The following is a 26781-nucleotide window of genomic DNA, read 5'->3' as shown; positions in this document are numbered from 1 at the left end:
TGTTGCTGGGTTGAGTAACACCGCGGGGATGTAAGGTGGCAGCGCCGTGATGGACTGTTTGTGCGCCTGTGTGCATGTGTGTATCTAAGCACTAGGATACCTTATCTAAGCCAGGCTTTGGTGTTGTGCGAGACGTGTGGAAGAGGGATCGGTTGTTTGTATGACCTTATTCCCTATCTCACTGAGTTTTGTAATTCCTCTGCTGATTTGTCGAAATGAGCCGGCTTGGCAGCGTACAGCGTGTCACTGTTTCTGTGTTTTCTGTTAAAACAAAGCCTGTAAGATCACTGGATATGTTTTGTACGTGTCTCGGTGTGGATGCAGAGCTGCCTTCCTCTGGACTCCCTGGGCTTCACTTGTCAGTTTTAGTTTGTAAAGGTCTCTTTAACTGTGACCGGCACAGACCCATAAAACCCCTGAGTTGCACACTCTTTGTATAAAAGATGGAAGAAATGCCACTCTGAAATGGGCCACACTGCATCGCCTTTTTCCTTGGGAAAGAAAAATTCTCTGTTTGAAAGAAAACCCATGGGAAAAGTTGGGTTGCTCAGAGTACAAAGGGTTTGTTTATCTCACTATTGTATTCTCTGTGTTGCAATTTATTCTTTAAGACTACAATTTGTTCCCATCTAATGATGCTCTTTGATAATGGCAGTCTGAGGTGTGGGGGTTAAGAAGATTAAAAGCCGTGTTTCCTGTTTTTTTCCTCAGCGAGGTGACAGTTCCCTCCGTTATCATCCTCAACACATCCAACGAGCAGTACTTCCTGCCCAGTGAGCCGATCGAAAGCATGGAGCAGCTGGTCCAATTCATCAGCAGTGTTCTGAACGGTTCTGCACAGGTCCAAATCCTTCCCTCTCCCCTCCCTTGCCTCCCTTTCCTGCTTTCTGTTTATGTATTCAGCCTGGTGTAGCCTTCGCTCCCCTTCACCTTATGTTGTACTGTTGTAATCACACCAAATCTTCATTAATCAAGCATGTTACCTTGCATTTTAAGTCCCCCACTCAGAAATTTTTTTTTTTATCAGATGAGATATTTTTCCAATCTCCTTTTTGCATGTTTAGATTTCATATTGCATTCCCTTTTGAATAGATTATCTGCAATAATTCTATGTTCTGAGCCAAACACTGAGATTACTACATGACTTTGTATTGTAGTGTGCGCACTAATCTGGAAAATAAATGTCATCGTTCTCTCTACTCTACGCTAAAGTCACCAGATGTATGAAACCATAAGCCAAACACCCAAAGGTCTTTTTCCTTTTTCCGAGAATGGTCTGGGCTATTTTTCGCCTGGCAAAACAAACCACCCTCCCACCAAATAAACAGCAACAGAAACCACCATGTTTCTGCAGTCCAGTTTTAGCCAAGCCCCGGACAGTTTCAGCCTCTACACGTCAGGCTCGTAATCTCAGCCATGTGGTGTCTCAGGGCCCGTTTGTCCTTCATGTAGAAATGCACCAAATAAAGTTTTTGCCCCACAAAAAATGTTACCATAGAATAGAAGTGGATTTCAAGGATTTTCTTGTGGAGTGTAGGGAGCTTTTTTGCTCCAAGCATGATCAAGTTTTGTGAATCTTTAATGCTTTTTCAATGGAAGTATAAAAAACATGAAAACTGGGTGTGTTTTTTGTGGAATTCGCCTCCTGTGAAGCATGAACCAGCCTCAAGAACAGAGTTACCTTAGCAGTCTGTCACATCGCTACACCTGGTTTTCATGGAATAATTATTTTATTTTTTTAAAATCACTGCTGCCATATTTAAGTCCTCGTTCCTTTGCTTCGTTTCAATTAAGAAGAAAAAGCTACAACTTCTTTATATGTTGTTTTTGCATAAGGATGTCTGATACCTTGCGTAGTTCTCATGCAATTTGTGCTTAGTCTGTTCAGCAGCTGCATCCACAAAGATTGTCTCATACCCCACCTTCAGCTTATTTCCAGAAGTCCTGCTTAGTTGGAGCTCACTAATTGGCCATCCTGATGAATTAGCATCAGGACAAATCACTCATTGGCTGCCCCGGTGCTTTTTGCCAATAAATGAGCTCAGATGGAGCAGAACTGCTGCACTGTGAGCAAACTAGAGTCAGGCACATTAGATAATTTTGTGCAAGGAAGCGGTTAATTAAACATTATTTAAAATGTCTGAAATGTACTAAGCACATGACTGGAGAACTGACACCTGGATATTTCAGTCTGTGTATAGTATGTGTTGCTGTTTGCGAAGTTTTTATTGATTGTTTTGTGGTTTAGGGAATGCTTCCAGGTAACTGCATCAAATTGTTGTTGCCAAGCTGAAGAGTGCATGAAACCCTGCGCATGTCCTATAGAACTGGGATAGACTACACGTAGTAGCTTATCTGTGTCCATTAAACTCTGTCTTCCTGCAGGCATATGGAGGTGACGGCATCATTCAGAGGATCAAACGTGTTGCCTTTGATGCCAGGTCCACCATTATGGTAAGTTGGTGAGATTTCAATCAGAGAATATTGCCTAAGCAGGATGTAGCTCAAGTTCAAAGTGAAATGAAATACAAAACATCATCTAAGATTTCCACCAAAAAGCAATAAATATGTACAAAAGAGCGTAAAATAATTCAGTCTGCAGGATGTCTGCATCAAGTGTTCCTCAGGACTGAAGAAACAATATGACTAAAATTCAATCATGTCTTTTTTGTGCCCTGTTCATGAAGAATCAAGCTCCAAAACTATATTATTATTATTATTATTATTATTATTATTATTATTATTATTATTATTATTGTTGTTATTATTTCGTTGCATAGTTGCATTCCTAAAAATGAATTTAAGTGGTTGAATGTTATGCTTCATTATTATGCTGACCTCTCAGAGGGACTCAGTATGCCGGCTGAAATTTGGGTATAAAACTGGTAATTCAGTTTATTTAATAAATAACAATACATTTCTGAGATTTAAACAACCTTTTGACAAATTTTCTCAGTTTTGACAGACGGTATCGTAGATTTGTATTAAAGTTGACTTAAGCATACAGTGGCCAAAAGTTCAATATTTGCACTGCTTTGGTTCTGTTTTGGTCTCCACCACCTTCATGGGGAAATGTGTTTTTCTGTGTTCACCAGCTAATTGTAACTATTAACTAATGGCTTGTATACAGTTGGAACAATGTTCTGTGGGTTCTCACATTACATACAACACTTACTGTTTGTCAAATAAGAGTATTGCAGATGATTATCCAATCTAGCTTTCAAGCTAATATTACTTCAGGGTAATTTTACTATGCGACATGCTACTCAGAGGACGCTCTCCTGTTTAAGGATACCAGGCTTCACCTCTACAATTAAAGCGCAGCATTATCGTGCTGCACAATATCAAATTGCCCCTGTTATGGAATAATATTCTTGCTGTGTTTCAAAATGTGCTTCACCTTGACTGCGTTTGCTAAATTAGGGTTAATGCTCTGTGTTCAAGCTGCTCTGCAACAATGTCAAACAAATGCCCCTGTGCACTCCACTTTTCCTCTTTGAGGAAAAACAACATTTAGAGGACAAGATTGGATGTACAACTGAGAATATGCAGTACAGGCAGTCCGTAGGGGAGGGGGGGAAAAAACAGCAGAGCAGATGGAGGTGGAGTGTTGAGGGAGGAGAGGGTCAGGCGGCTGAACTTCTCCTCCTTCTTTTACTCTAAGTAGTTGGTTCTTTTGGGAGAACTAGTGTTTATTTTACCAAGGGTGTGATAGGAATGTAAATACAGCTGTGAATAATACCTCTCAGCAGGCATGGTTGAACTTTAACCACGACTAACACTCTGCTCCGCCCATAACAGTGTCCTTAAAGCCATGTGGAGCATGTCTAAATGAGAATCGCATGCTTTAATGTTAGATTGAAGTAAAGGGTTTGACTTAAAGCTCAAACGAGAGCCTTTTAACAAGATATTAATTGAAGGTTTAATTCTTCGTGCGTCAGATCAGGCTTGACTCTCGGGTTATTAAATGAAATCAGTGATAAAGTAAGCCAGATGAGCAATGGGTAAACGTTTCAGTGCAAAAGAAAAGCTGTATTTCTTTGAGCTAAAAAAGCAACAATGCAGGATCTTTATTTGACTTCTTCTATTGGCTGCTTAAAAGTAAAAATCTTGTGTCAAGGGTCTGACTTACATCTGTAAGAGAAATGAAATGTGAGACTTGTGCTTTCCTAAATTTAGCAAGCTGGAAGTATCACCAGTCTAGTTTTGCTTACAGTGACATGATATAATATAGAGGAGATAGGCAACAGCCATCACCTTGCCCCTAGAGAGCCTATTTAAATTCATGTCTGACAGGAGCATGAAGAAGCAAGCGCATTAAGCCCAATGAGTCATAGCCAGCTGTGTTAGCATAGCATGCCCATCCTTTCCCTCATCCAGCATCACAGAGCACCGGCAATTACCATTCCTCTTCCTGTGGCAACGACTGAAGGGAACGTGAGTGTTTCTCTTCTTCTCAGCTCAGTGGCTGGCAGGAGTTGGGACCGAATGTGCCCTTTTAGGTGGATTCTCTCTGATGCAGTTTGCTACATTAAGATCATCTGAATTGTGCTTCACGTGTTCCTGAAAGAAAAAAAAAACAGATTTAATTACACTGGAGTGCTTAAGAAATATTAGAAATAAATTGTATCAAAGTGGAAAACATGGATGTGAAATGAGGGGTGCCTTAATTATTACCAGAGAGCAACTTGTTGGCTCTGCGTGTTTACTTTGATTTTTCTCTTAAGTGATCCTCAAGGATAAATGTAGTTGTTATAAATGTGCAAATTTGTCACTAACGCTGGTTTAATTTAAAATGAAAAGGTTGTAATTAGGATGGAAAGCACAGTCTCGACAAATGTAGCGTCCACAGAGGTTTGCGTCACGTTCCTCCAGCAGCTTTTTGCTCATTTCCGTTTCATCTTCGTCTCATAAGCGAGATTAGCCAGCTTGTGACCTGTAGTTACCTATAGCATCATGCTCTGTGCAGGTCTGCAGAGATTTACATTCATATTCATGGAAGCATAATTTCGGCTTTAATGTGCTCGCACGCACTAAAGCCGAGAGAGGTGGGAGGTGAGCCCGTAATAAGCAGGGCAGTGTGTGTGCAGGCAGTATCTTCAAAAAGACTAGTGCGTAACGGTGGGCCTGTGCTCGTGTTTGATTTTTCTTTATTCATCTTAGTTGAGTTTGTAAAATGAGAAAGTAAAAGAAACATGAAGGATGTTCGATTGAAGGCCAACGCTCTCCAATATGGTGATTTGGTGTAAAACAAAACAAGCGGCACAGCAGACGATACAAATAGTTTAACACACTATAAGCATCTGAAAATTACAGGACAGAAGTGGAATTAATACTAAAACATTAAACCCTGCGTGAGTGTATGGAAATGTTTCAAGACCAGCTTTTTAAAAACTTACACAACATGTAGTGTAAATGATAGAATACATGAATAAGTTACAAACTTGGTGAAAAAGTGTTTTGATCTGCAGATCTGATTTGAATTTGCTTAACTTTCTGCAGCTAAAGGCAGGCTCTTTGCTACTACAAACACTGGTTGTTGAGAGCAATGTGATGCTTTTATGGGACTGGACTGAACAGGTTGTGTTACAAGTAAGCAAGTCTCAGTGTGTGAATTTAAGAAACTGCAGCACTGACTCATCGTGGGACCGCTGGACCACAACTGAGCTTTAGGGTCTTATTTATCATATTTCCTCCCTTGTAGTCTCCGATAATGTGTGCACATGTCAAAGTACATGTGGCAGTTTCATTATATTTTGCCCCGAGCTCATAAACTAACCATCACTCCTACTAGCTGTTAGTCGTGGTAGACAGACAATCGGACCGAATTGACATTTTGCTGGATATTGATTTAGCCTGACATTTACCTCTTGTTAGCAGATTGTTTTGTCTTAAGCAGTCCTCATACTCACTTGACATCCCTTTTACTTTCCTCTTATTACCATTTGCTAGTAGTGTAGCTGGTTATTTCTGCGAATGACCTCAGATTACTGTGTACAGATGTATTCATTTTAATTTTTACTCCCCATTTTCTTGTCTGTGTCATGCGTGGATCTTGCTGAGAAGCTAGCTGGATTTCAGATTTTTTTTCCCCATAGAAAGGAAAACAAAATTAATCCTGTGAACGATGATCAGTTAGTGAAGGAAGAAAAAATCAGATTTCTTGGATAATATTATTGTTTGCACATAAATGTTTTGACTGACAGACAGACATACAGATAGATCAAGAGCATGGTGATGGATGAGACCATTAATGACAAGTCGTTCGCCAATGAGTGTGTAGATTTGAACCAAATCTACACACTAAAAATTAGTTTTTATTCAGCATGACCATAAATGGGTGACTGAAAGTGTTCACAGACATCAAGACAGATTTTTTTTTATATATAGACTTCTATAGGGCCAGGACTCTATTTGCAACCACAGCTGTCGCCATCTGGTGCACGTTCAAGACACTTCAGCATAATTTAATTTTCCATATTAACTTCACAATATATTAAACAACACTGGAAATAGCGATTGAGTAATTAGAAACCTATCTGGAAATAATTCTCACTCAAATTTTTAAATCAAATGACAAACAATGATCACTTCCTCGTGGACTTCTGTTCTGTGAGACCTTTCGAAACCAGAGAGTTGCCCCCCCAGCTGTTAGAAACAATGCAAGTTTAAGGTACGCTGTATGGATACAAGTATTGGGCCACACCTCTAAATCACTGAATCCAGTTGCTTTTCGACCTGTTGCCACAGGGGTATAAAATCGAGCTCTTGGCCATGCTGTCTGCTTTTACAAACATTTGTGGAGGAAGGGTAATCCTAATGCGCTAACAGAGTTTGAGTGTGGTACCATAAGAGGATGCCACTATTGCGAAAAGTTATTTTGTGAACTTTCTTCCCTCATAGATATTCATCAATCTTTTATTTGCAGTTAATGGTGTTTAAAGTGGTGTTTGGTTGCTGAAAGATAAAACTAAGGTTATATATTTTTCTCTTGTATTTTCTCACTGGATTATTTCAGTGTTTTCCTCAAGTTACTGTATTAGTGTCTTTTACAAATTTGTCTCCCTATACTCTCCCTCACCCCTCGTGCTTCGCGTTCTTAATTTTCCTTTCATCTTTCGCTGTCTTCTTTCCCTCATCAGTCGGTGTTTCGCAGCTCTCCACTGCTGGGCTGCTTCCTGTTTGGCCTACCGCTGGGCGTAATTAGCCTGATGTGCTATGGCATCTGCACAGCTGAGTCTGATGACGGTTCGGATGACATAGATGCGCCGAAGAGAGAGGGCCTGACTGACGAGGAGGAGGAAGAGGAGGAGGAGGAGAGGCAACGTGCTGCGGCGCTGGAGGGCCCAGAAGAAGAGGATGAGGACGTTGGAGAGAAGGATCCTGAAGAGAAGAAAACCGATTAACACAGGGGCACCTGCTGGATAGAGGATCATAGGCCTAGTCAAATGCAGTGACATGAAACTCAAAGACATATCAATGTGTTACTGTTGTGCTTTGTTTTTCATCTCACTTCCCCTCAGAGCCCCTCTAGCACAGACTATTCTTCCATCTTTGAGTTCTTTGTCTGCGTGTAAGGTCGGCTGCTTGGCGAAGCCACTGAATTATGTTGAAAGCAAACAGCCTCTTTAATGATGGAGTGTAAACACTGTTCACATGAAGAAGGGATGGCTGCGAACCAAACATACCATCTTATTTATTATGATTCCAACCAACCAACCAGTGGTTAATTCCATGTGACGTGTGACACCCTGATTTCATAGGTCAGTGTCTTGAAACCACTTTTTTTTTTGTCGCATACCGAACTATTTTTCATTTTAATTCTCATTTTCTATATTATCCTACAGTAGTAGAAACTGATTGATGTTGCCTTTAAATTTGCCCTCAATCCATTGTGTAGGCTTGTGTATTGTTATTGACGCGTGTAGAATGAAAAAGAAGTGCCCAACAAGGAAAATCTGCCATCGTTGAAATGTGCAGTTTTTGTTTTTAATTCTGTGTTATTGCCTAAAAATATTTCTTCTTATAAAGGGTTACAAAGTGCCCTGACAGTTCTGCACTTCACTGCATTTCTCTGTCAGCCATCTGCTGTCATTAAGAAAGACTGGGGACAATAATCGGGATCACTCGCTGTGATACCGACACACGGCAGATGGACATTTTTAACCCATTTCCTTCCAACATGACCAACTGGGTAAAAACAAATAAAAAATATCCTTATATAGACAGGTTGTACCTGTCTAGCAAAAGCCATAACATGCACCAGTAGCTCCTGTGGATCTTAACAAGTCATATTCCTCAGACAGACAAGCTCTGTCTGTTTCCATATTTCAGGCTATCCCCCATCACCGGTTTCTATATTCAATTCATTTGACATTTGAAGTTTACATCCCAATGCCCTGAGATGTACACAGAGCATGTAGAACATTAGGATTGTCTTTATGCTGCTGAGTTGTTGTTGTTCTTTTTTTTTTCTTTGTTGGTCTCAAGGCATAGAGATCCTGTATACCCTCTCCTTGTGACTAAAGTGTGTGTAATAGCTGAAATCAAGTAGGGATAATGGATTCCTCCTTAATTCACCAGACCAATCTATTTCATAAAAAGACAGAGTGTTCCCAAAATCCTCTACACCCAGTGTAATAACATTTTCATGAAAATTCCACAGTACAGTGCACCTTACTGGATTTAGGGTGCAATGAGGCAGAGACCTCAAAGCATCTGAAAACACAACTTGAATATCTGTAAAATAGATTCTTACTCTCAGCTGGTACGGCGAGTTACGTGGCGTCCACCTTTTCCAATAAAGATCAATTTTCTTCAATATAAGATTTTCTTCTTGTTTTTTGCCAAGAGTTAGAGGACATGGTTGATGCTGCTGACATGTGTCTACGTCAGCAGGTAGGCAGCTTATAGCATAAAGACGAAACTGGGGCCGCGCTCGCCCGGCTCTGTCCAAAGAGCTGCCTCAGAGCTCCTTTAAAAAGCAGGAATAACAGTAATTTCACCATTCGGTTCTAGTTCAGTAACCCATTCGACTCAATATAAGCACACCTTTTCTCTTTTAAAAGAAAATTGTTATTATCTGTGGTTTACTGTGAAGCTGCGCTAAAGGAGCCATGCCCTCGCCTTGCCTTCTGGTCTGTAGTTGCCTACCACTATCTGCCAAACTTCCCGTTAGGGTTTGAATTGAGTTTGTCACATTTTATTACAGGTTTGAAAGATTGAAATAAAGATGGTCGTCTTTTTTTCTTGCTCATTGGAATTTCTTTCTTTTTTTCATCATGTAATGTCGGGTTGTTAGGTTTCCTTTTTTGTTTTTTCTTTTAGGTCTGTCAATCTTCCAGCTACTGTGCTGTGCAAAAGTCTTGAGCCGGTCCTCACATCTTTGTTTTACTTCCAAGCGCCAGAGTTATTTAAATTTTTAAAAAGTGGTTGTGAGCAGTAGTTCTCTGGGCTTTTTGAAGATCTTGGACATGATGCCTTTTCCCCTCAGCAGTGTGGGTAGGCGGCGTGGACATTGAGTTTGTGAATTTGGTAACTCGAGAATGAGGTGAAATAGGAGCTTCAAGTTGATACCAAAGGTGTATCTACTAAAAGCCTTGGACAGGATTAAAACTCAGTGACCTAGACCTCAAAGTCAGAGGTAAATTTCACTGAGAACACAGTAAGATTTTCAGTTAATGCCATTGGTGAATGTCCTAAAAATTTTGGATGTGTCTCAGGGACCTTGATCTGAAAGCAAAAGTAAGTTTTCTGACCATCTTGTGTATGCAATAACAAGATGATGTAGGATTTTGTAATTGATACTATAGGTGGCTGAGGGGTAGCAGTATCACAGTATTTCAGTATAATGATTTTGTTTGGTAAGCTATGTAACTGACCTGTTACGGTTAACAAGGCTCCTAACTCAAAGAATGAACCAGTGCCAGGTCTACACCAACACATACCAGACAAAAAACAGTTGTAGGTGCTTTGTTAGTAGCAGGTTGTCAGAAAAACACACTGAATATCTTTATCTGCCTGTATGAAAAATGCCAAAGATGACAGAATCTGACAGACATAAAATAGTAATTTTGTACAAACAAAGTGATTCCCAAAGAGTTATTAATCAACAATTGGCAAATCACAACACATCTACACTGAAAAAGAAATGGCAGCAGGTGTTGCTTCTGACTTTAAACCCTGGTAGAATAATACAAACTCCTTATGTTCTGTATTTCCTTCTGTACTAATGAATAAATCACTGCACGTATTTTCTTTGGTAAATGGTAAATGGCCTGTATTTATATAGCGCTTTACTAGTCCCTAAGGACCCCAAAGCGCTTTACATATCCAGTCATCCACACACTGGTGATGGCATCTACATTGTAGCCACGGCCACCCTGGCGCACTGACAGAGGCGAGGCTGCCGGACACTGGCGCCACCGGGCCCTCTGACCACCACCAGTAGGCAACGGGTGAAGTGTCTTGCCCAAGGACACAACGACCGAGACTGTTCAAGCCGGGGCTCAAACCGGCAACCTTCCGATTACAAGGCGAACTCCCAACTCTTGAGCCACGATAGCCACGATCTTTGAAAAACATAAAGAAATGAAGGCTGCTTCAAGACTTTTGCACACTATAGTTCTCTGCCAAGCTTCAATTATCACACAGACAAATGTGTTTTTTTTTCTTCCCCCCACTTCCACCATTATAATCCTTGGCAGAGGTGTGTACTCACATATGGCAGATATAATCACATTTTTGGAGAGCTAGGTTTAACCAGGGCTGATTGCTTTCCTTGATGTGAAACTCATTTATTTCTTCTCTTTAGGGAAAGACGACGTTCTCAAGTCAAACTCAGAAACGTGACTTTACATAATGAAAAAGCACACCGTCAGCATACTTCCCTCACATGATTTGAGAGGGGGAAAAAAAGTGTTGCTTTTCGTAAAGTTTGATTGGTTGTTTTCAAGTCTGATAAAGTCAGAGAATTTTCCAGCGGATGTCTTTTTGGGGACAAATTACCACATAGGGGGAGATAATATATTACTACATCAGAATCAGTGTCATTGAGTGGTGCTGATGCAAAAAGTAATTCATCGCTCAATTACCTCGCGCTATATTCTGAGAATGAGTTTCATCGTGTGCTAAATGAAGGAGGCCTGGTGTCTCTCTCTCTCTCTCTTTTTTTCCCAAAGTACCAACAGTCTGGCGCGCTAGACAAGGGCAATTACACACTGAAGCTCGTTCTGACGTCTGTCTTATGTTGGAATGGCAAATTAAGGCGAGATAGTAATCATCTCATTTCTGACTCACATGGGAGGTGTTTAATGGTTTAGGTTCACATGTAAGGTCAAAGCAAAAAATAAAAAAGAAGGAAAGATAGATGGTTATTTCCGTTAATGCTTCAACCCTCCATGTCGAGTGTAGTCTGAGCTCAGTTGGTGTCAATCAGTAGCAAGATGAGAAATAGCTGATTAACTTTGCTCACCATGGAAACCAGCCCACACTTGTTCTCTGTGAGTCTTTGCAAATCCTGTTAGAAACAAGAGTATTTTATTTATTTATTTATTTATTTTTGTATGGTTGATAGATGGCTGCAGCTGCCCGATTCCATCTGTTTGCTGCCACTATAGAAAAATACCTCAATGCCTAATTACACAAACAATGTAGGCAAATCTGCCCTTTTGAGATATCTCACCTCCTCTCAGTGAATCGGTGTGTGTGTGTGTGTGTGTGTGTGTGTGTGTGTGTGTGTGTGTGTGTGTGTGCACACGTTTATTTCGTTCAATCATCAGCTGTTACATCCTTTCTCATAGCCCTGTCTATGACTATTTTTGGGGATCCGACTTTACCTCAACAGTTCAACTGGGCTTAATAGGCACTTGTCAGCCTGTCAGTCGATAGACGGTGCTCGTTGCTGTCGTTTTCTTCTGTGCGCTCTGACAATTTGGCAAACTTTTCTTCAGGGCTTGTGTGAAAATGATTCTGCAAAGATGGTTGCTGCCCATCAATGCTGTTACAACTTCTCCTGCAACAAAAAGCATCAAGTAGGCAAACTCCTGCAGGGGATGGTAACTGCAGATAGAAGCTGAGATAAGAACTCCGCATTAGAGCAGCAAACACACCCTGTTTTTGAAACACACAGGACGTGGTAAAGAAACTATGTTTAGTTTGTGATGTCTGAACACTATTAGATCTCACCCATTATGGTACAGAATCATCACAAAGATTTCAACCCACTTATGCACGTGTGCCTTTTTCTTCCTTAAGTCCGTCTATTCCACATACTCTACACTTACTGGCCACTTCATTAGTTGCACCTTGTTATTGATGGATTGGATTCCTTTTTGAATTGAAACTGCTTTGTGGCATAGATTCAACAACATACTTCTAACATTCCTCTTGATCTCACAGTCACAGCCACCAGGTTGTTGTCATGCTCAAGAAACTAGTTCTAGATGATCCGAGCTTTGTGACACCATGCATTATCCTGCTGGAAGCAACCATCAGAAAATGAGTACACTGTGGTCTCAAAAGGGATAGATGTGGTCAGCAACAATACTCAGGTGGGTTGTGGTATTTAAAACATGCTTGAGGGGCCGAAAGCGTGCCAAGAAAATATCCTCAACACCAACAGCAGCGCTGGCATTTGCTCACACAAAGCCGGACGGTTCCATCCAGTTTCGAGACTCATCAGACCAGGCAATGTTTTTCTTCTATCAATCTTCTTTTGTTCAGTTCTGTGAGCCTGTGTGAAGCCTCGGTTTCATGTTCTTATCTGACAGGAGTGGCACTTGGTGTGGTCTTCTGCTGCTATAGCCCACTTGCTTCAATGTTCAGAGATGCTCTTCTGCATACCTTGGTTGTAACAAGTGATTATTTCAGTTACTGTTGCTTTTTTTTTTTTTTTTTTGCTCAAAGCAGTCTGGCCAGTCTACTTTAATCTCTTAAATAAGCAAGCTGCTTTTGTCCCCAGAGAACTGCAGCTCACTGGATATTTTCTTATTTTCAAACCATTCTCAGTAAAACCCAGGGATGGCTGTGCAGTAAAATCCCAGTAGATCAGCAGTTTCTGAAATAGTTAAACAGCTCATCTGGCACAAACAATAATGTCATATTCAAAGCCACTTAAAATTACCTTTGTTCTCATCTGAGATGCAGGTCATCCTTCAGACTACAGATATTTGCATTAACAAACAGTTGAACAGGTGTACAAGTATGCGTTGAAAGATCACAGAATGTTCTTGTACACAAACTATTTGAGAGCTGTATCAAAAACAGTACCCAAATAACTTTTAAACTACATTTATTATTATATTATTATTATTTCATGTTCAACCTGATGGACGCGTGTGCTACCTCTGCATCCTGTGCTCCACAAGCTCTGTTTTCTCTGCTCGGGTGTTTATTTTTAATCTAAAATTTGGTATTTTATTGTTGCAGTCCATGAGGGTTGACTAAGCAGCATCTTCTGGAATAAAAAAAAGGTAAATCCATGGCTATGCAATAAACTACAGCTGGGGGCGGGGGTTGTATTATTTCATAAGTGATTCATTTGGACACTGGATTTAGATTCATGGTCACTTTGATTATTCAAATGTCCCATCAAAGGCTCCCATGTTCCTCAGTTCTTTATATGTGCCATCCTAAGGTTCCTATTCTCTCCAGCTAACAGGAAGCTAATAAACAAGGTGCTCTGTATGAAGTTAAAGTAGGTTATCAAGAACTAGAGTCAGTGTTGGGGTGTCCATCCCACAACAGATATTTTGATTTGCTATATTTTTTCAAAATCTATAAACAAAAACAACTTTAATTCTTTATTTTAACATTTTGAAGCCTCTACATTCAGCGTTATGTCTGCTTACATTTTATTCTTTTTGGAGCTATAAATGACCGTACACAGACTAGAGAGTGGAGTGCTAAGTTGTCGGCTAATGCCAGCATGCTACAAAGATTCATTTTCAAACTGTATGGATGCATTTTACAGGCACAGATATTTACTTATTAACATATAGATACATTGGACAGACTGTTAGTACAGTTAACTCAATAATAATTGCATGAAATATTGTCCAAAAGGCGAAACCACAAAAATTGATAGAAGTTAGCTGAGGTGATTCCTAGCAGATAGCTAGCAGATAGCTAGCAGTAGGCTAATCATGTACAAAGAAGCCTTAACAGGGCTTCAACAGGTGAGTTATTACAAAGATTTAAATGAAAAGGCAAATTTGACATTTTCTATTAAGTATTTTTATCAAACATAAAACCCTTTATTCTGTTCAGAGTCCTTGCTGATCCACTCCCATCTTTGAATGAATATAAGCAATGCGTTTGGCCAAAGCTGCTGGAGTATAACCTTCTCTACATTCAGATAAGTTCACACTTGCCTACTGACATGAGACATAAGCCCTAAATACTAAAAACTGTTTGGCGTTTAGACGTGCACGCTGATGATTGCTGCTTTGCTCTTGCCATACCTTTAAATCGATTCCACAAATGGAAGCAGAGTATGACAGCCTGACAGTTTGGTCTGATATCAGGCCAGTTTTGCACCTGTAAATGATGTTTTTTAAATGCTGCTCTTGCTAGAGCCACATGCGCCCCTCTATAAGGTGGAGAGATTTAAAGCTTAACAGACCTGCCATGTGCAGTCGCTGTTGGAAAAATGGTCCATTTAAAATCGTGACAAATAAATCAACTTCTTTCCATATTCCAGTTTGTGACAATTTTTTATTTATTGCTGAAATGATGCACATCTCTGCTGAGAATAACAAGTGCATATTATCCCCTGCCAAGAGCACTGTAAGCGTTTCCCAGTGGTGTTTTTCTCCTTATCGCTCTACCAACGGGCCACTGCCACACAGCAGTTGCCTAATGATGTTTCCTGGGTCGTGATCATTTACTGAAGGGACCTGTCCCCTCAGGGTGGTCTTGGTGACTTACAGTACCTGAGATGCAGCTGTTTCTGGAGGAGGTGACATGTGCCCAAATGTAGCTGTGAATGCTGTCACTCCAACCGCTGCCACAGGCTCCTTTCCGTCCTCCAACCTGATTATCGAGAGAACTTAAAAATCAGCCTTCACATTCAAGGCGCAAAACAGGTTCATCAACAGATGAATGAGTGCAAGCAGTGTGTGCGTATATGTGTGTCCCAGCCTTTGTGTGTTTAATCTGCGCTACTTCACACAGATGTTCAGGGACGTTATGTGTCTCGACTGCTGGGTCCAGAGCTTACTTCTAAGCCCCCTTATAGTGACTGTAGCCAGCTGGGTGTCAATGATGGTACAGTCAACAACACTTCCACACTCATGCACTCTTCCTTACTGCGCGCACACACACACACACACACTTTATGTGGGACTTTCTGAAGCTCAGGCAACAACCTGGAGGAAGCTTGTGGGAGCAGTCTTTGAATCCCTTTAACTCTTAAAAACCGGATATCTCAGAAAATACTACCCGGGTATAAGAAGCTAAGTGCTATACTCTGTAAAGAAAGTGGGATTTATTTAAGTTAAGGGCTTTTGCATGATAATCCTTTCACAGGCATGCCTAGAACATTTCGAATGGGTGGGTTCAATAGCTGAGGAGAAAGAAGTAGCTATATATATATGGAGAATACAATACATGGATTCACACATGTATTCAGGACTGTTTCATCGAAAGATTACGAATATTTCCATCTCAGCAAAACAAACCTAAATGACTTGATTTGCTTTGCTTATGTTTGCTTTACAATATGTTTGAGGTTGGGCCAAGGGAAATCCATTATAGAAACTTAACGGGGCATTTCTAATCAACTGCCAATTCCAGGACTATCAGTTTAGTCAAGTGCACGAGTACAAATTATTCTAATGTGTCAATACGTTGCCAAGATCTGGAAGAAGATCCAAATTGTCATTTCTGGATTAGAGGAAATTGATTTGAATGTTCATGAACAACCCAGGAACCACCAAGTCTCAAGCTTGCCTGAAGTGAATTTTACATGGCCATGGCCTGAGAGTCAGGCTTGACTGAAATCTGTAGCTGCCAAAATGTTCAGACAATTATTGAGCTATTTATGCACAAGAGGGATATTTAGAGGGATAAAGGTCATGTTTTTAAACTTAAGATTACTGTACCAACTCTCAAGCACGGTGGTGGTAGCGTCATGCTCTGGGGCTGTTTTGCCAGGAAACCAAATAATTTAAATGAACTCTACCAATTTCATTAAGAAGGGTGGTCGATTATTCAACCAGAATTATGCCAGAAGGCAAAAACGTCTAGTTGAAGTGCAATTTGCCAAAGGACCAAACTTAATGAGGGTGCATGTATATGTTCGAGCCTGTGTGGATTAGAGAAAATCCAAAATAGTTTCCAAATTCTGCATCCTGTTCTGGTTTTTAAAAATCATTAAACATGTATGCTGTACAACAATGCCACACTGGAAAACGAACAGTTCAAACAAATCATGAAAGTCCCAGGTTTACCACAACATTCATGCCCGTGATGAGTGTGTACTGTATCTAAACGTCTGACCTCAGCTGTACGCACTACTTTCCTATTAGTTGCTCTCTTGTAAATGTCATTATTTGTTGGAGAACTAATGTGCAACAATAGACAATATAGATAGTTATATAGATAGTTATGATAAAGCTTTGTACACAGAGGAGCCTTCCAAAAGAGTGTTCAAAGGATAATCCGAATCTTTTTAGTCTATTGAGGAGGAAATGCACTTATCTGAGTTGTTCTGTATGATTAACTGCAATAACAGGCAGCTTGAAAGAGCAGGCTTCTATATTTATTCTCTTCATAAGTACTTCATTGCTTTTAATGAGTTGTTGAATGCAAACAATTTTGTTATTTTATTCATGTTCATGACAAACATGTCCAAGATTTTAAAGGTCAAGGACTGAATGACTGTAAAACCCATGTGTGCCAAATGCTCAAGCTTTAGGCACTTTTCCAGTGTCATTGCAATGTTTAATACACCTAGATTTGGGATTTGAGAAGAGATTTCCTCATAATGTCTTTGCACTGCACTCCCACACACCTGGTGTATCAGTTTCGTAATAGGCTTTGATTTCAGAATCCAGGAATAAAAATATGTAGCTAGAAATGAGCACAATAAACAGCCCACTATCCCAACTATGGTGCTCTGCAGAAACCCTTACATCAGTGCGGCACCAGAGAAAAATCAAGCATTTAAAACTTACCAGATGCCTTTGAGATCTGATGTGAACAATGACAAGTCAAGTACAGACAACTGCTCCTGATGTGCTAGTCTTTGGAAGAGTGACACAAAATGCTGTTAGTGGTCATTACTGAGTCCACTTTAGCATCCAGCACCACAGAGGAATAGCCACATAGAGCCTACAGAGAGTAATAACATCTTATTGCTCTTGTGGTCACATTTGGCCCAGGCCAGTGGTTAACTTTGCAACCTAATAGGAAATGTTTCCTTTTCAGCTCCCTCTGATAGCTTTTTAATTGCTTTCAGTGACACTGTCACCTCTCTTCCTCAGTAGCCTCAGGACAATGTTGTGTTTTCTATGGCGAGGGAGCTCTGCAATGTAATCATGAAATGATCATAATTAGGGAAACATAATTGTGAGGAGTTATTTGGTTTAAAATGACCTAGAGGTACAAACTAATCTCTTAAAATGCATTTTTGTTGATAGTAGATGGCTTAGGAACGCATTCAAAACAAGCAATAATGAGGCCCAAGGATTATTACTGTTTGTAAGGACCACAACAACAAAGTCTAACAGACTCCTTGGGGCTTCTGGGTTGTAATGCACTGAATTACTTTTATTGCATGAGGCTATGCTGAAAAACGTCTTCAGTATTTGTTGACTGTGGGAAAAATATTCCAAGGACAAAATACTAAAGGAGCCTTAAATGATCGGTGTGAAATAAAGTACCTGAATAAAATGGTCCCCGACTCATTTTTAAGGTGCGACTGGTATATCTCGATCTTACATAAGAAACCAAAATAACTTTATTTTCTGAAAAAAGCTCGTCTTAAAATGGCACTACTGTTTCACAAGGAGGAAGATAAATCAAATGTTTGAGGATGAGTAATTAAATATAAATATTGGTAAAACATTAATTAAAAAATGTTTTTTTAATTTTTTTTATTCACACAAGATGTTAAGAAGACAGTTTTACATATTTTAGATGATCTTACAGTAGTGTGTAAAGATCTTTGCCACTCATTATTTCTTGTTTTGCTAGGAAAATAGAAAATTATTTATAATTTTATAATTTATAATTTTTTGATTTTTTTTTTTTTGAAAAATGTGCGATGTGGACGTCGGCTCCTTTTGTTCCATCCTCTGTTAAAATTGCTGCTTGGCATTGTGTTTTTCAGTCACTGCCATCCTGAAAATAGAAACGATTGCCAATTACAAGGCTTTTCAGATGGTATTGCATGATGGATCAAACTCTGACTGTACTTTTCTGCGTTCATCATTTTTTCAATTTTGACCTGATCCAGAAATCATGACAGAACCTCCATCGTGTTTTTCAGACGGGTGTAGACACTCACTGACACTCACTCCCTCTTGACCTCCTCTCTGCATACAACATTTTGGATTACTCACTCCATAAGACCTGTTGCTGCTGCTTTTCAGTCCAGTTCTTGTGTGATTTGGTATACCTCAGCCTTTTCTGACTGTTTCACTTTGTTAAGAATGGCCTTTTGAAAGCCAACCTTCCACTGAGAGCATTTCTTATAAAGCTTAAGTGAACATTAGATGGACCAGGTGAATGATCAGATGCATCTCTCAGGTCCTGTGCCAGTTTTTTGTTAGATTTTGTCCTATTTCTTGAGGGCATGAGTTTCATATACTGTTCATTTGGTCTAGATATATTTTTTAGGTTTGTCACTTCTTTTGTCCTCCACTTGTTCAGTTTCTTCAATTTTTCCAAGGACACACTAACAGCATGAAACTTGGACTAAACAGTCCAAGTTTTTGGCTAATAACTCTTTTTTTCCACTTGATTCCCAAATAATATTTTATTTCTGTTATCTTTGGCATTTTTCAGACATTCAACTAAACAGATGGGAACAAATTGTGTTTTTGTGAAACACTGTTAGTAGCGAATTGTTCTATGTAAACACAACAATGATTCATCCCTTGAGTTACACACCGTTTTTTATGTTTGAATAATTCATAGATCATTCCAAAAGGTCTTAACAAACAAACCAAATGATTCCCCTGAAAATGGTCGGATACAAGGAAAAACCTTCTGAAAGCCTGGAGAACTATGGTTTAAAATGTATTTAAAAAAAAGTCTGGCTTGGACTTTCACCCATTATTGAATTTCTTCATTTTATGTTACTTTGTATATGTAAATGAAAAGAGAAGCTTATTTATATTGATACATTTGTAGCAGATGTGTGAAGCTTTTCATATTGATACATTTAAATATTTGCCTTCTTCCATCATGTAGTTATTTATTTACATCAGAGGCTGTGCAAAAGTTTTATGAGAATGCTTTCAGCATTCATTTCAGCTGTTCAAGTGTCGTAAGTTCGGTGGCTGAGTGTCACATTTTCATTACATACTAGTCATTTGCCGCTTATATATTTTTATTGCTCTCTGAAAGAATAGCTGCTGTAATAATGGGTATTTAAACAAACAAAACAGTAGCTTGAACTGGAAAATCTGCAGCTCGGCAGAGAAGAAACCTCAACGCTCCAAGTGTGCTTCCTCAAAACTTTTCCAAATTAAAGTGAAAAACCAGATGAAACAACCCCACATGTCATTGTCAACTAGCTTTACTTTTAAAGCCGTGACACACACTCTCTTTGGAGACATGAGCGGGCTGGATAAGTGCTGCAGAAGTTGTCAACAATCCAGATAAATCTTCTCAGTGCTCCACACTGCTTGGACCACCCAGGAGTATCTGGCCCGGAGGTTTGTCAAGGACAGTCACAGGCATATTCAGAACTGGCCCTCAGCCTTGTTTTTTTCCCTAAGTGGGTTCTCTTCTGTGGTTTCAGTCCTATGCATTTCTCTGATGTTTGTGCCCATGTGTTGTAGCTGCATATAGGACAGAGATTGTCTGTCATGCGTTTCCGCCCTTCTGCTCTCGGTTTAAACAGAGCGGAAAGTGAAAGCGTTGCTCGGTGCGGGCAGTGCATCTCAGCTCTGGCCATAGATGACAGAGGAGGAAAAGATGGGATGGAACACCTGGAGTTAATGAAAGAAATGTAACGCTCATACGCAACATCAAGGGTCCTACAGGATCACAGCCTGCCACATCCACTTAGAGGCTACATTTGTCACAGGCAAAGAACAGGGAGCTGAGAGCCAGCATTGCCTGTTAGAGAGAGTCCTCTGCTGCACCATTTTTTTTTTTTTATCACTCAGCTTTTTCTGACAGCAACATGAGACAGAAAGGGAAACAGATGGCATCTGTCTTTGCCTTAAAAATATGAACATAGGATATCAGCAGGCATTAGAGACACAGGCAGTTTGTAATCTGCTGTCCTTTTTGTCTCATCTGTCAATGAATTTCAATCTGAAATCCATCACAGAGGGTCTGAGAGTCAGATTTGAAGACATAATTTCCAACTTAAAATAAATGCCATTGAATCATAGCTCAAGAATAAGCAGATCCACTTTAATAGCAGTAATCATACTGTCAGAGCAAGTTGTTTTTCCTCAAATGGTAAACGCTGTAACTCTCTGGTTAAATTTGACTTTAACAAAGAAATAAAGCATCATTTCTACTTTCCCGTCCCTTGAATTTGCTCTTTACACTGACATTTTATTCATGTCTCAGAGGAAGACATAAAAGAGAATGGAGAGCCTGGCACCGCCGAGCTGCACATCTCTGTGTTATGTGGAATAAAGCATGATACAATTAAGTGGGCAACAAAATGATGAATGCTGTAGCTGTTGTTCCATTTATCTTTCTTTGTAAATTACATTTTTCTCTGTTTTCTGAACTCTCTCTCTCTCTCTTTCTCAAATGCAGCTATAACAAACGCTAGCTACCCCCCCCTCCCAACATAATGCTAACCTATTGTTTTCACTGCAGCTCTTTTGTCTCAAAGTGACTGCTTGATGTAAGCTTCAGAGCACAGTGCTTGCACAATAAGTAGCCTACTAGTGGCCCAGATTAAAAATGATCACACTGTACTCATTTCCACTTTTGTAATAATGTTTTGGTGGTGTAGTACAAAAGGCTTAATGCTTTTATATTCTTTGTACTGAAAATTGCTGCAGCACCTTTTTTGCCCTCTTTGTGAAGAACACTCCTATGTTGCTCCTACTGTATAGCTGTGAGGGTCAGGCTGCTATGATTGATCAATATGCAGACAACGCGGCGATACAGGAGTCACATGTGTGCATGCATGATGGTGGGCGTGCCTCAGGTTTGCAGGTTATTATGCGTGAACTCACTAGAGACTCTCAATGGGCTTTAATTAGCAGTAAGGCCCATTAAGACGTGAGTCTTATTGGACTTTGCACTGCATTGTATTTCATTGTTTTGTGAATTGCAAAAGGTTTATTGTGTATTCAGTCAAATTAAAAATAGTGTAGGTGACCACAAACACGAAAAGAGATGAAAACAGAGACATGAGAAAGAGAGAGGACACTACTGAAAGGATCCTGAATTAAAATTTATGAGAGGACAAAGATGCTGGTAGACATGCCATGCTCCTGTACTGAGCTCTATACTAAGAAGCAGGATTTCATCTTATCTAGGTAACTTTGGAGATAACCCTGGCTTTTCTGTTCTGATTGTGGTTCACTTGTTAGCAGGGTATATCACCATGGTAACTTATGTTGTGATTTGAAATCACCTCCTACAGACCAATCAAATCTAAAGAAAATAGCGTCAAATTCCCGAAAGATCTCACGAACCTCTGTGACTTTATTCCTTAGTTTTTTCTGTTGAGAGCAAACAATTTAGCAACGATTTTATTGTTCCATAAATGTTAATATATGATCCTCAAACAGCACGTCCACACTGTAGATGTGATGTCATATGAAATTTGTATGCAGACTGAGACTATGTTTGGTTTCTGTTTTTATATTTAATCTTTAACCTCAAACCCTAAAACACCACCACGCCTGTTGCTGAAAGAATAAAAACAAAAATCTTCCTTTTTGAACATGAATTTAATGAAATAGTTGATTATAATCAGATTGCTCTGCTGTCTTGATGGAGTTGTGATATTGCTAAATCAGTTCACTTACACGGGGGCTTCTGGCTTTCCTTCGTGGCTTCCAATAGACTGAGCTTTATTAATATAGTCGGTCTTTTCCATTCTTATTGACCAAAGTGCTTAAAACACACACTCTTAACACTAGATTACTCTACAATGCTTTTTCCTCTCACACACATTCACATTGCTGCTTTGTCTGCAGCCACTGTTCAACTTTCAACCTCTTTTATGTGTTTACTGCTTCATAATTTCTCTTTAGAGCAGTTTTATCTTCCTTTCTAAAATGAGCCGCTCTGATGCCAGTGCACCAATCTGCTGGCAGCCCCTTTCACGTGAACACGCAGAGCAAGTTGATAATCAGCTTTGTGTGACTGCTTATCCTGATTGTCAGTTCATAGTAAGAACCCAAATAACAGAAAGATACCCTTTTTAGGTTGAACCTGCTTCATAGTACACGACTCAGATTCTGGCTCATGGTTTTTCCTCTGCCTTCACTTACCTGAATTTAAGGACCATGTCCAGCATTCCCTTTCCACCAGATTATTATCAATAGTAGAGTGTAATTCTGGGACAGCAAAAGAGCTCACTACCTGCAAAGTTTACTTACCTGTATCCATGAAAATGGCCCACTGCATTTGGAAAGGTCTGCTTAATATTAGCCTGTTCACCTTCCAATGGCCTCAACTATCCATGGACCCATGTCCTGGATTCTCTAAGTAAGAACTCCAGTCCCAGATATCAATTACCATCTTTAAACTATACCTGAACTCATCTCATCCAAGCTGCCAACCCCTTGATGCAAGTTTCTCTCTGCTGACCCAGTCAACAGCTGAATTAGAAAACATATTACCCACTCATGATCGTGTATCGATGCAATAGAGATTCATGACAGTTTCAGCCATGTAATGAGAGCAATATTAGTCTTTATCAATGAATGAATCCACGACTTTTTGACTGGAACACAGTGCTGAGGTCCAACTGGTGCGTGGCATTAAACCCTAGTGGGGAGTTTCCCCTTTTGGAGGTGGTCAGTGACCCACTATTGATCATATGCGTGTGTTCACACCTTAGCTCATGTGATTAGGCACATGATTAATAGGGGGTCACAGACCACCTCCAAAGTGGCCACCCCCACTAGGATTTAAAAATGTGGGACTGTCCACCTTTTTGTTTTTATGACTGAAGAACTGGTGAAACGTCTTTACAAACATAAAAAAGTCCAGTTGCCTTCTTTTTTCAGTCGGCTAAGAAAACCACGACCTGGATGACTGAGAGTCATTCATCACTGAGAGTTTCATGCAGCCAACAAAACAATATTGGGTGTGTTCTTCTCATACCTAAGATATTTTAGATTTAGTAGAAGAGTAAACAATGGTCGACCACAAACGATGCTAGCTGCATCTTTATTTAGTTAACCCTCTCAAGGCAGGCGTTGCCGATTTGCAACAGTTAAAAACTAACAACCTGATTACCCCACATACATATTTTATGAGTTTTTTTTACTCAGAAGTACCACTGCAGGACTTGGTTGTGCATTAGCAACAAAAAGTTTAATTTGAGCCTGAGAGGGTTAAAGCAGCTGCTTATTTTTTGAGCCTGTGTGTAAATGGTAAACATGTAAATAAAAAACAGAAGAAGAGCCAGGGCTACAAACCAGTTCAGGAGCTGTGCTTTCTTTAGTGTGGACTCATGTCCAGATCTTTTGCAGAGAAGGAAAAGCTACGCAACAGATTCCATCACAGCAATGTGCAGTGAAACAATGATGTTTTCTCCAAAGCCTTGGATGAGGTTGATGGTATTCATTTTCCATATGACATTCTAGGATTCCAGGCCGCATGAGACAGTCTAGTGGGGCGATAAAAGTAGAGGTCAAAAGTTTAGGTTTGGCTTTACCACACCAGAGATATGAAGACTGCCTTGATTTTCAGTTGACTGCAATACTCTGAGCAGCAGCTGTTGTGAAGGTGCCTTTTGCTTCACTACAAATCGGTTGCTAAGAACAAAGCTCCTTCCTCAGCCAGTGTTGTCTCCCTCAGCCAGTGTCGTCTCCCTCAGTGCAACAAGCAAGAGGCAGCAATCTTATGTGATTTGGCTTGTTCCCATCGGGTCTTTACGATCATTTACTGACACAGGAACAAAGGCTGACAGCCCTGCTGTACCCATTAAAGTTTGCCAATTGAAATAGATTTCACAGTTTCCTAAAAATATGCACGTTGTTTGCTCCGCTGTGTTGCTGTCAGTGAGGTGGCCCGTGCGGATGGAAAATGTTGGGGTGCAGAGTCAGTGTAAAGTCACAAATTTATAACTATTAATATGATTTATGGCTTCCTAAATTGAGTGTGGCACAAGCAAAATTGTCCATTTTCATGGTCAGAAAGCGCCGTAGCTTCTGTATTCACACAGGTACAAACACCCTGAGTGGCGGAGACTTCTCTTTTGTTTATGGCGGATGGCATTTTTTATTACTCTAGAAAAACGACATTTTTATTACTTTATTTCCCTTTTAACAGACAACCTTGTCGTCTTTAACTTCAAAAAATGCTTCTCTGACGCACGAGTGCAGATGGACACACTCCCACACACGCACACACTCTTTGTCCTTGTAATTTATTCCACCATATCTCTTTTGCTTCTGTCAACAGCGCCTGATATCAGAATGAATCTGAAAACTTGCTCGTCTTTGCCCATTAGCATGCAGGAGGGATGCCACTATTTTGCATGTGAATAAACAGTTATTAAAGTTACTGTCGGAATCTCAAGAGGATCAAAGATTAAACAGTTACCATGACTGACACTTTCTGATACCATTTCAAAATAGAGGAAGTCACATTTGAATAACCTTCTGTTTATTCTAACCTCACACCAGGAGTCTCCTCAGACAGCAGCGTGACATACAGGATTGTGGCGACCTTCAGCTGGATGACCCGGAATCAACTACTCATGTTGTCAAGCGCGAGTCCTTGATGTGCATTTGAACACAACCTCACCGTTTGTCTGCACTGGAGTGCACAGCCAGTAAAGTTTAATTTGCACATTTAGATTGCCACATTTTTGGTTACATGCAAGTTACATATTAAAATAAAAATACATTTACTAAATCTTAAGCATTTATAAATATTAAAACACTGATTAAAAACAGAAACACCTCTGCTATTTTCTGAAGAACATGCAGTTTGCTTCCTGGGGGATCTTGGTTATTGCTTGAAAAGCTGCAAATAAAGGGGCAAGTGAAGCAGAATGAGTTGCAGAGGAATGGTGTTAATTCAGGTGAAAGAAGCGAGGAATGCGCAAAAATGAACTTGTGTGTAAGCAGTGAATAGAAATGGGCTCGGAAAAGAAAACTTAAAGTGCTAACTGAATTTTTGTTGAGAAAAAATCCAAACCTGTTAACAGCTAAAAGCTTTTTCACTCTTGTTAGTGAAACTGTTAGAAAGCCTTTCTTTATTTTAAACGTTGTCAGGGAGTAAAATGTGCAGCTTTTATTCATTATGCATGTAACATGAAGTAAACGTATTAAATTCTTCAATTCAATTGTATTTATACAGCGCCAAATCACAACAGCAGAAGCCTCAAGGCGCTTTATATTGTAAGGTGCACCCTACAATAATACATAAAGAGAAAAACCCAACAATCATATGACCCCCTATGAGCAAGCACTTTGCTTTTAATTATTTTCTTCCACAATGATTAGCAACTGCAAAGAGATGTCTGATTGTATAGAAGTCTATAGTAAAATGACCCCGATGTTCATTATCGATGTACATACGATAATTTTTAACCCTACAACTGTTTACAACTTGCATAGTTCCCATTTCTGTATAGCTGTATATCTCAGATTCCTGTAGTTATTTATTTCATATTCTGTATAGTTTTTCATATTTATATCCTGTCCATATCCTGTACATAGCTTGTACTCACTACAGCCTGTACATACTTATAGTTATAGAATATTCACAACATACTTCATACCGTGTACATTATAACATAATAGACCCATTTCTGTAATATACTTACATATCTATATTATTGCTAATATATATTGTAATATATCTATATCACTAAGTATGGAACGCCAGGACTGCCATAATGAATTAATTAAATACACCATTAAATAATTAATTAAATGTGGCAATAATTAATTAAAATTGGAATTAATTAATTAAATAAATAGTTATGACACATGTAATTAATTAATTATTGACACATTTAATTAATTATTTATGTATTTCACATTTTAATTAATTATTGACACATTTAATTAATTAAAATGTGAAATACATAAATAATTAATTAAATGCCACTATACGTGCTGGCCTCATATCAAATGTGAAGGCAGACTGAGTCTATGTTTGACGTTTGTTTATATCTAATCTTCCTTTTCAAACATTTAAACAGCAGCGAGTCTGCAGCTGAGGGAATACAAATTCAAATTGTCGGAACAGGTTTGCTCGTTTCTTGGATTCATTTGGTGATTTATTAAATGTATAACTGTTATTCTAATCTGCTGCTGAGTCTCTTACACTTTTCTTTATGCTGTATATTTTCACGTCTCTGGAATAGTTGGCAGTTAGATAGTCAGCTGGGAAACTTTGTGTTAACTCATGGAGCTGAGGATATCGTGGATATGCTGA

At 39.5% G+C, this 26781-nt stretch overlaps 1 protein-coding gene across 2 annotated transcripts in view; it reads left to right on the top strand.

Moving 5' to 3' along the window:
- Nucleotides 1-26160, top strand: part of tmx3b (thioredoxin related transmembrane protein 3b) — a 53168-nt gene extending 27008 nt beyond the window's left edge. Inside the window, exons 14-16 of one of the 2 annotated variants that reach the window (XM_085468088.1) lie at nt 712-841; nt 2386-2454; nt 25017-26160. In XM_085468088.1, coding sequence (XP_085324214.1) covers nt 712-841; nt 2386-2454; nt 25017-25040 — 223 coding nt within the window. In that variant the 3' untranslated portion in view covers nt 25041-26160. Of the gene's footprint in view, nt 1-711; nt 842-2385; nt 2455-7142; nt 9257-25016 lie in introns of those variants that run through there. The other variant, XM_085468087.1, reaches the window with a different exon arrangement.
- Nucleotides 26161-26781: the final 621 nt, after the last annotated feature.

The sequence above is a fragment of the Copadichromis virginalis genome, linkage group LG9 (genome assembly GCF_057382275.1).
Source record: "Copadichromis virginalis isolate Kocher_CV1m ecotype Utaka linkage group LG9, C_Virginalis_male_GT1.1, whole genome shotgun sequence".
NCBI classification, from domain to species: domain Eukaryota; kingdom Metazoa; phylum Chordata; class Actinopteri; order Cichliformes; family Cichlidae; genus Copadichromis; species Copadichromis virginalis.
This window is presented reverse-complemented; position numbering and strand designations above follow the sequence as displayed.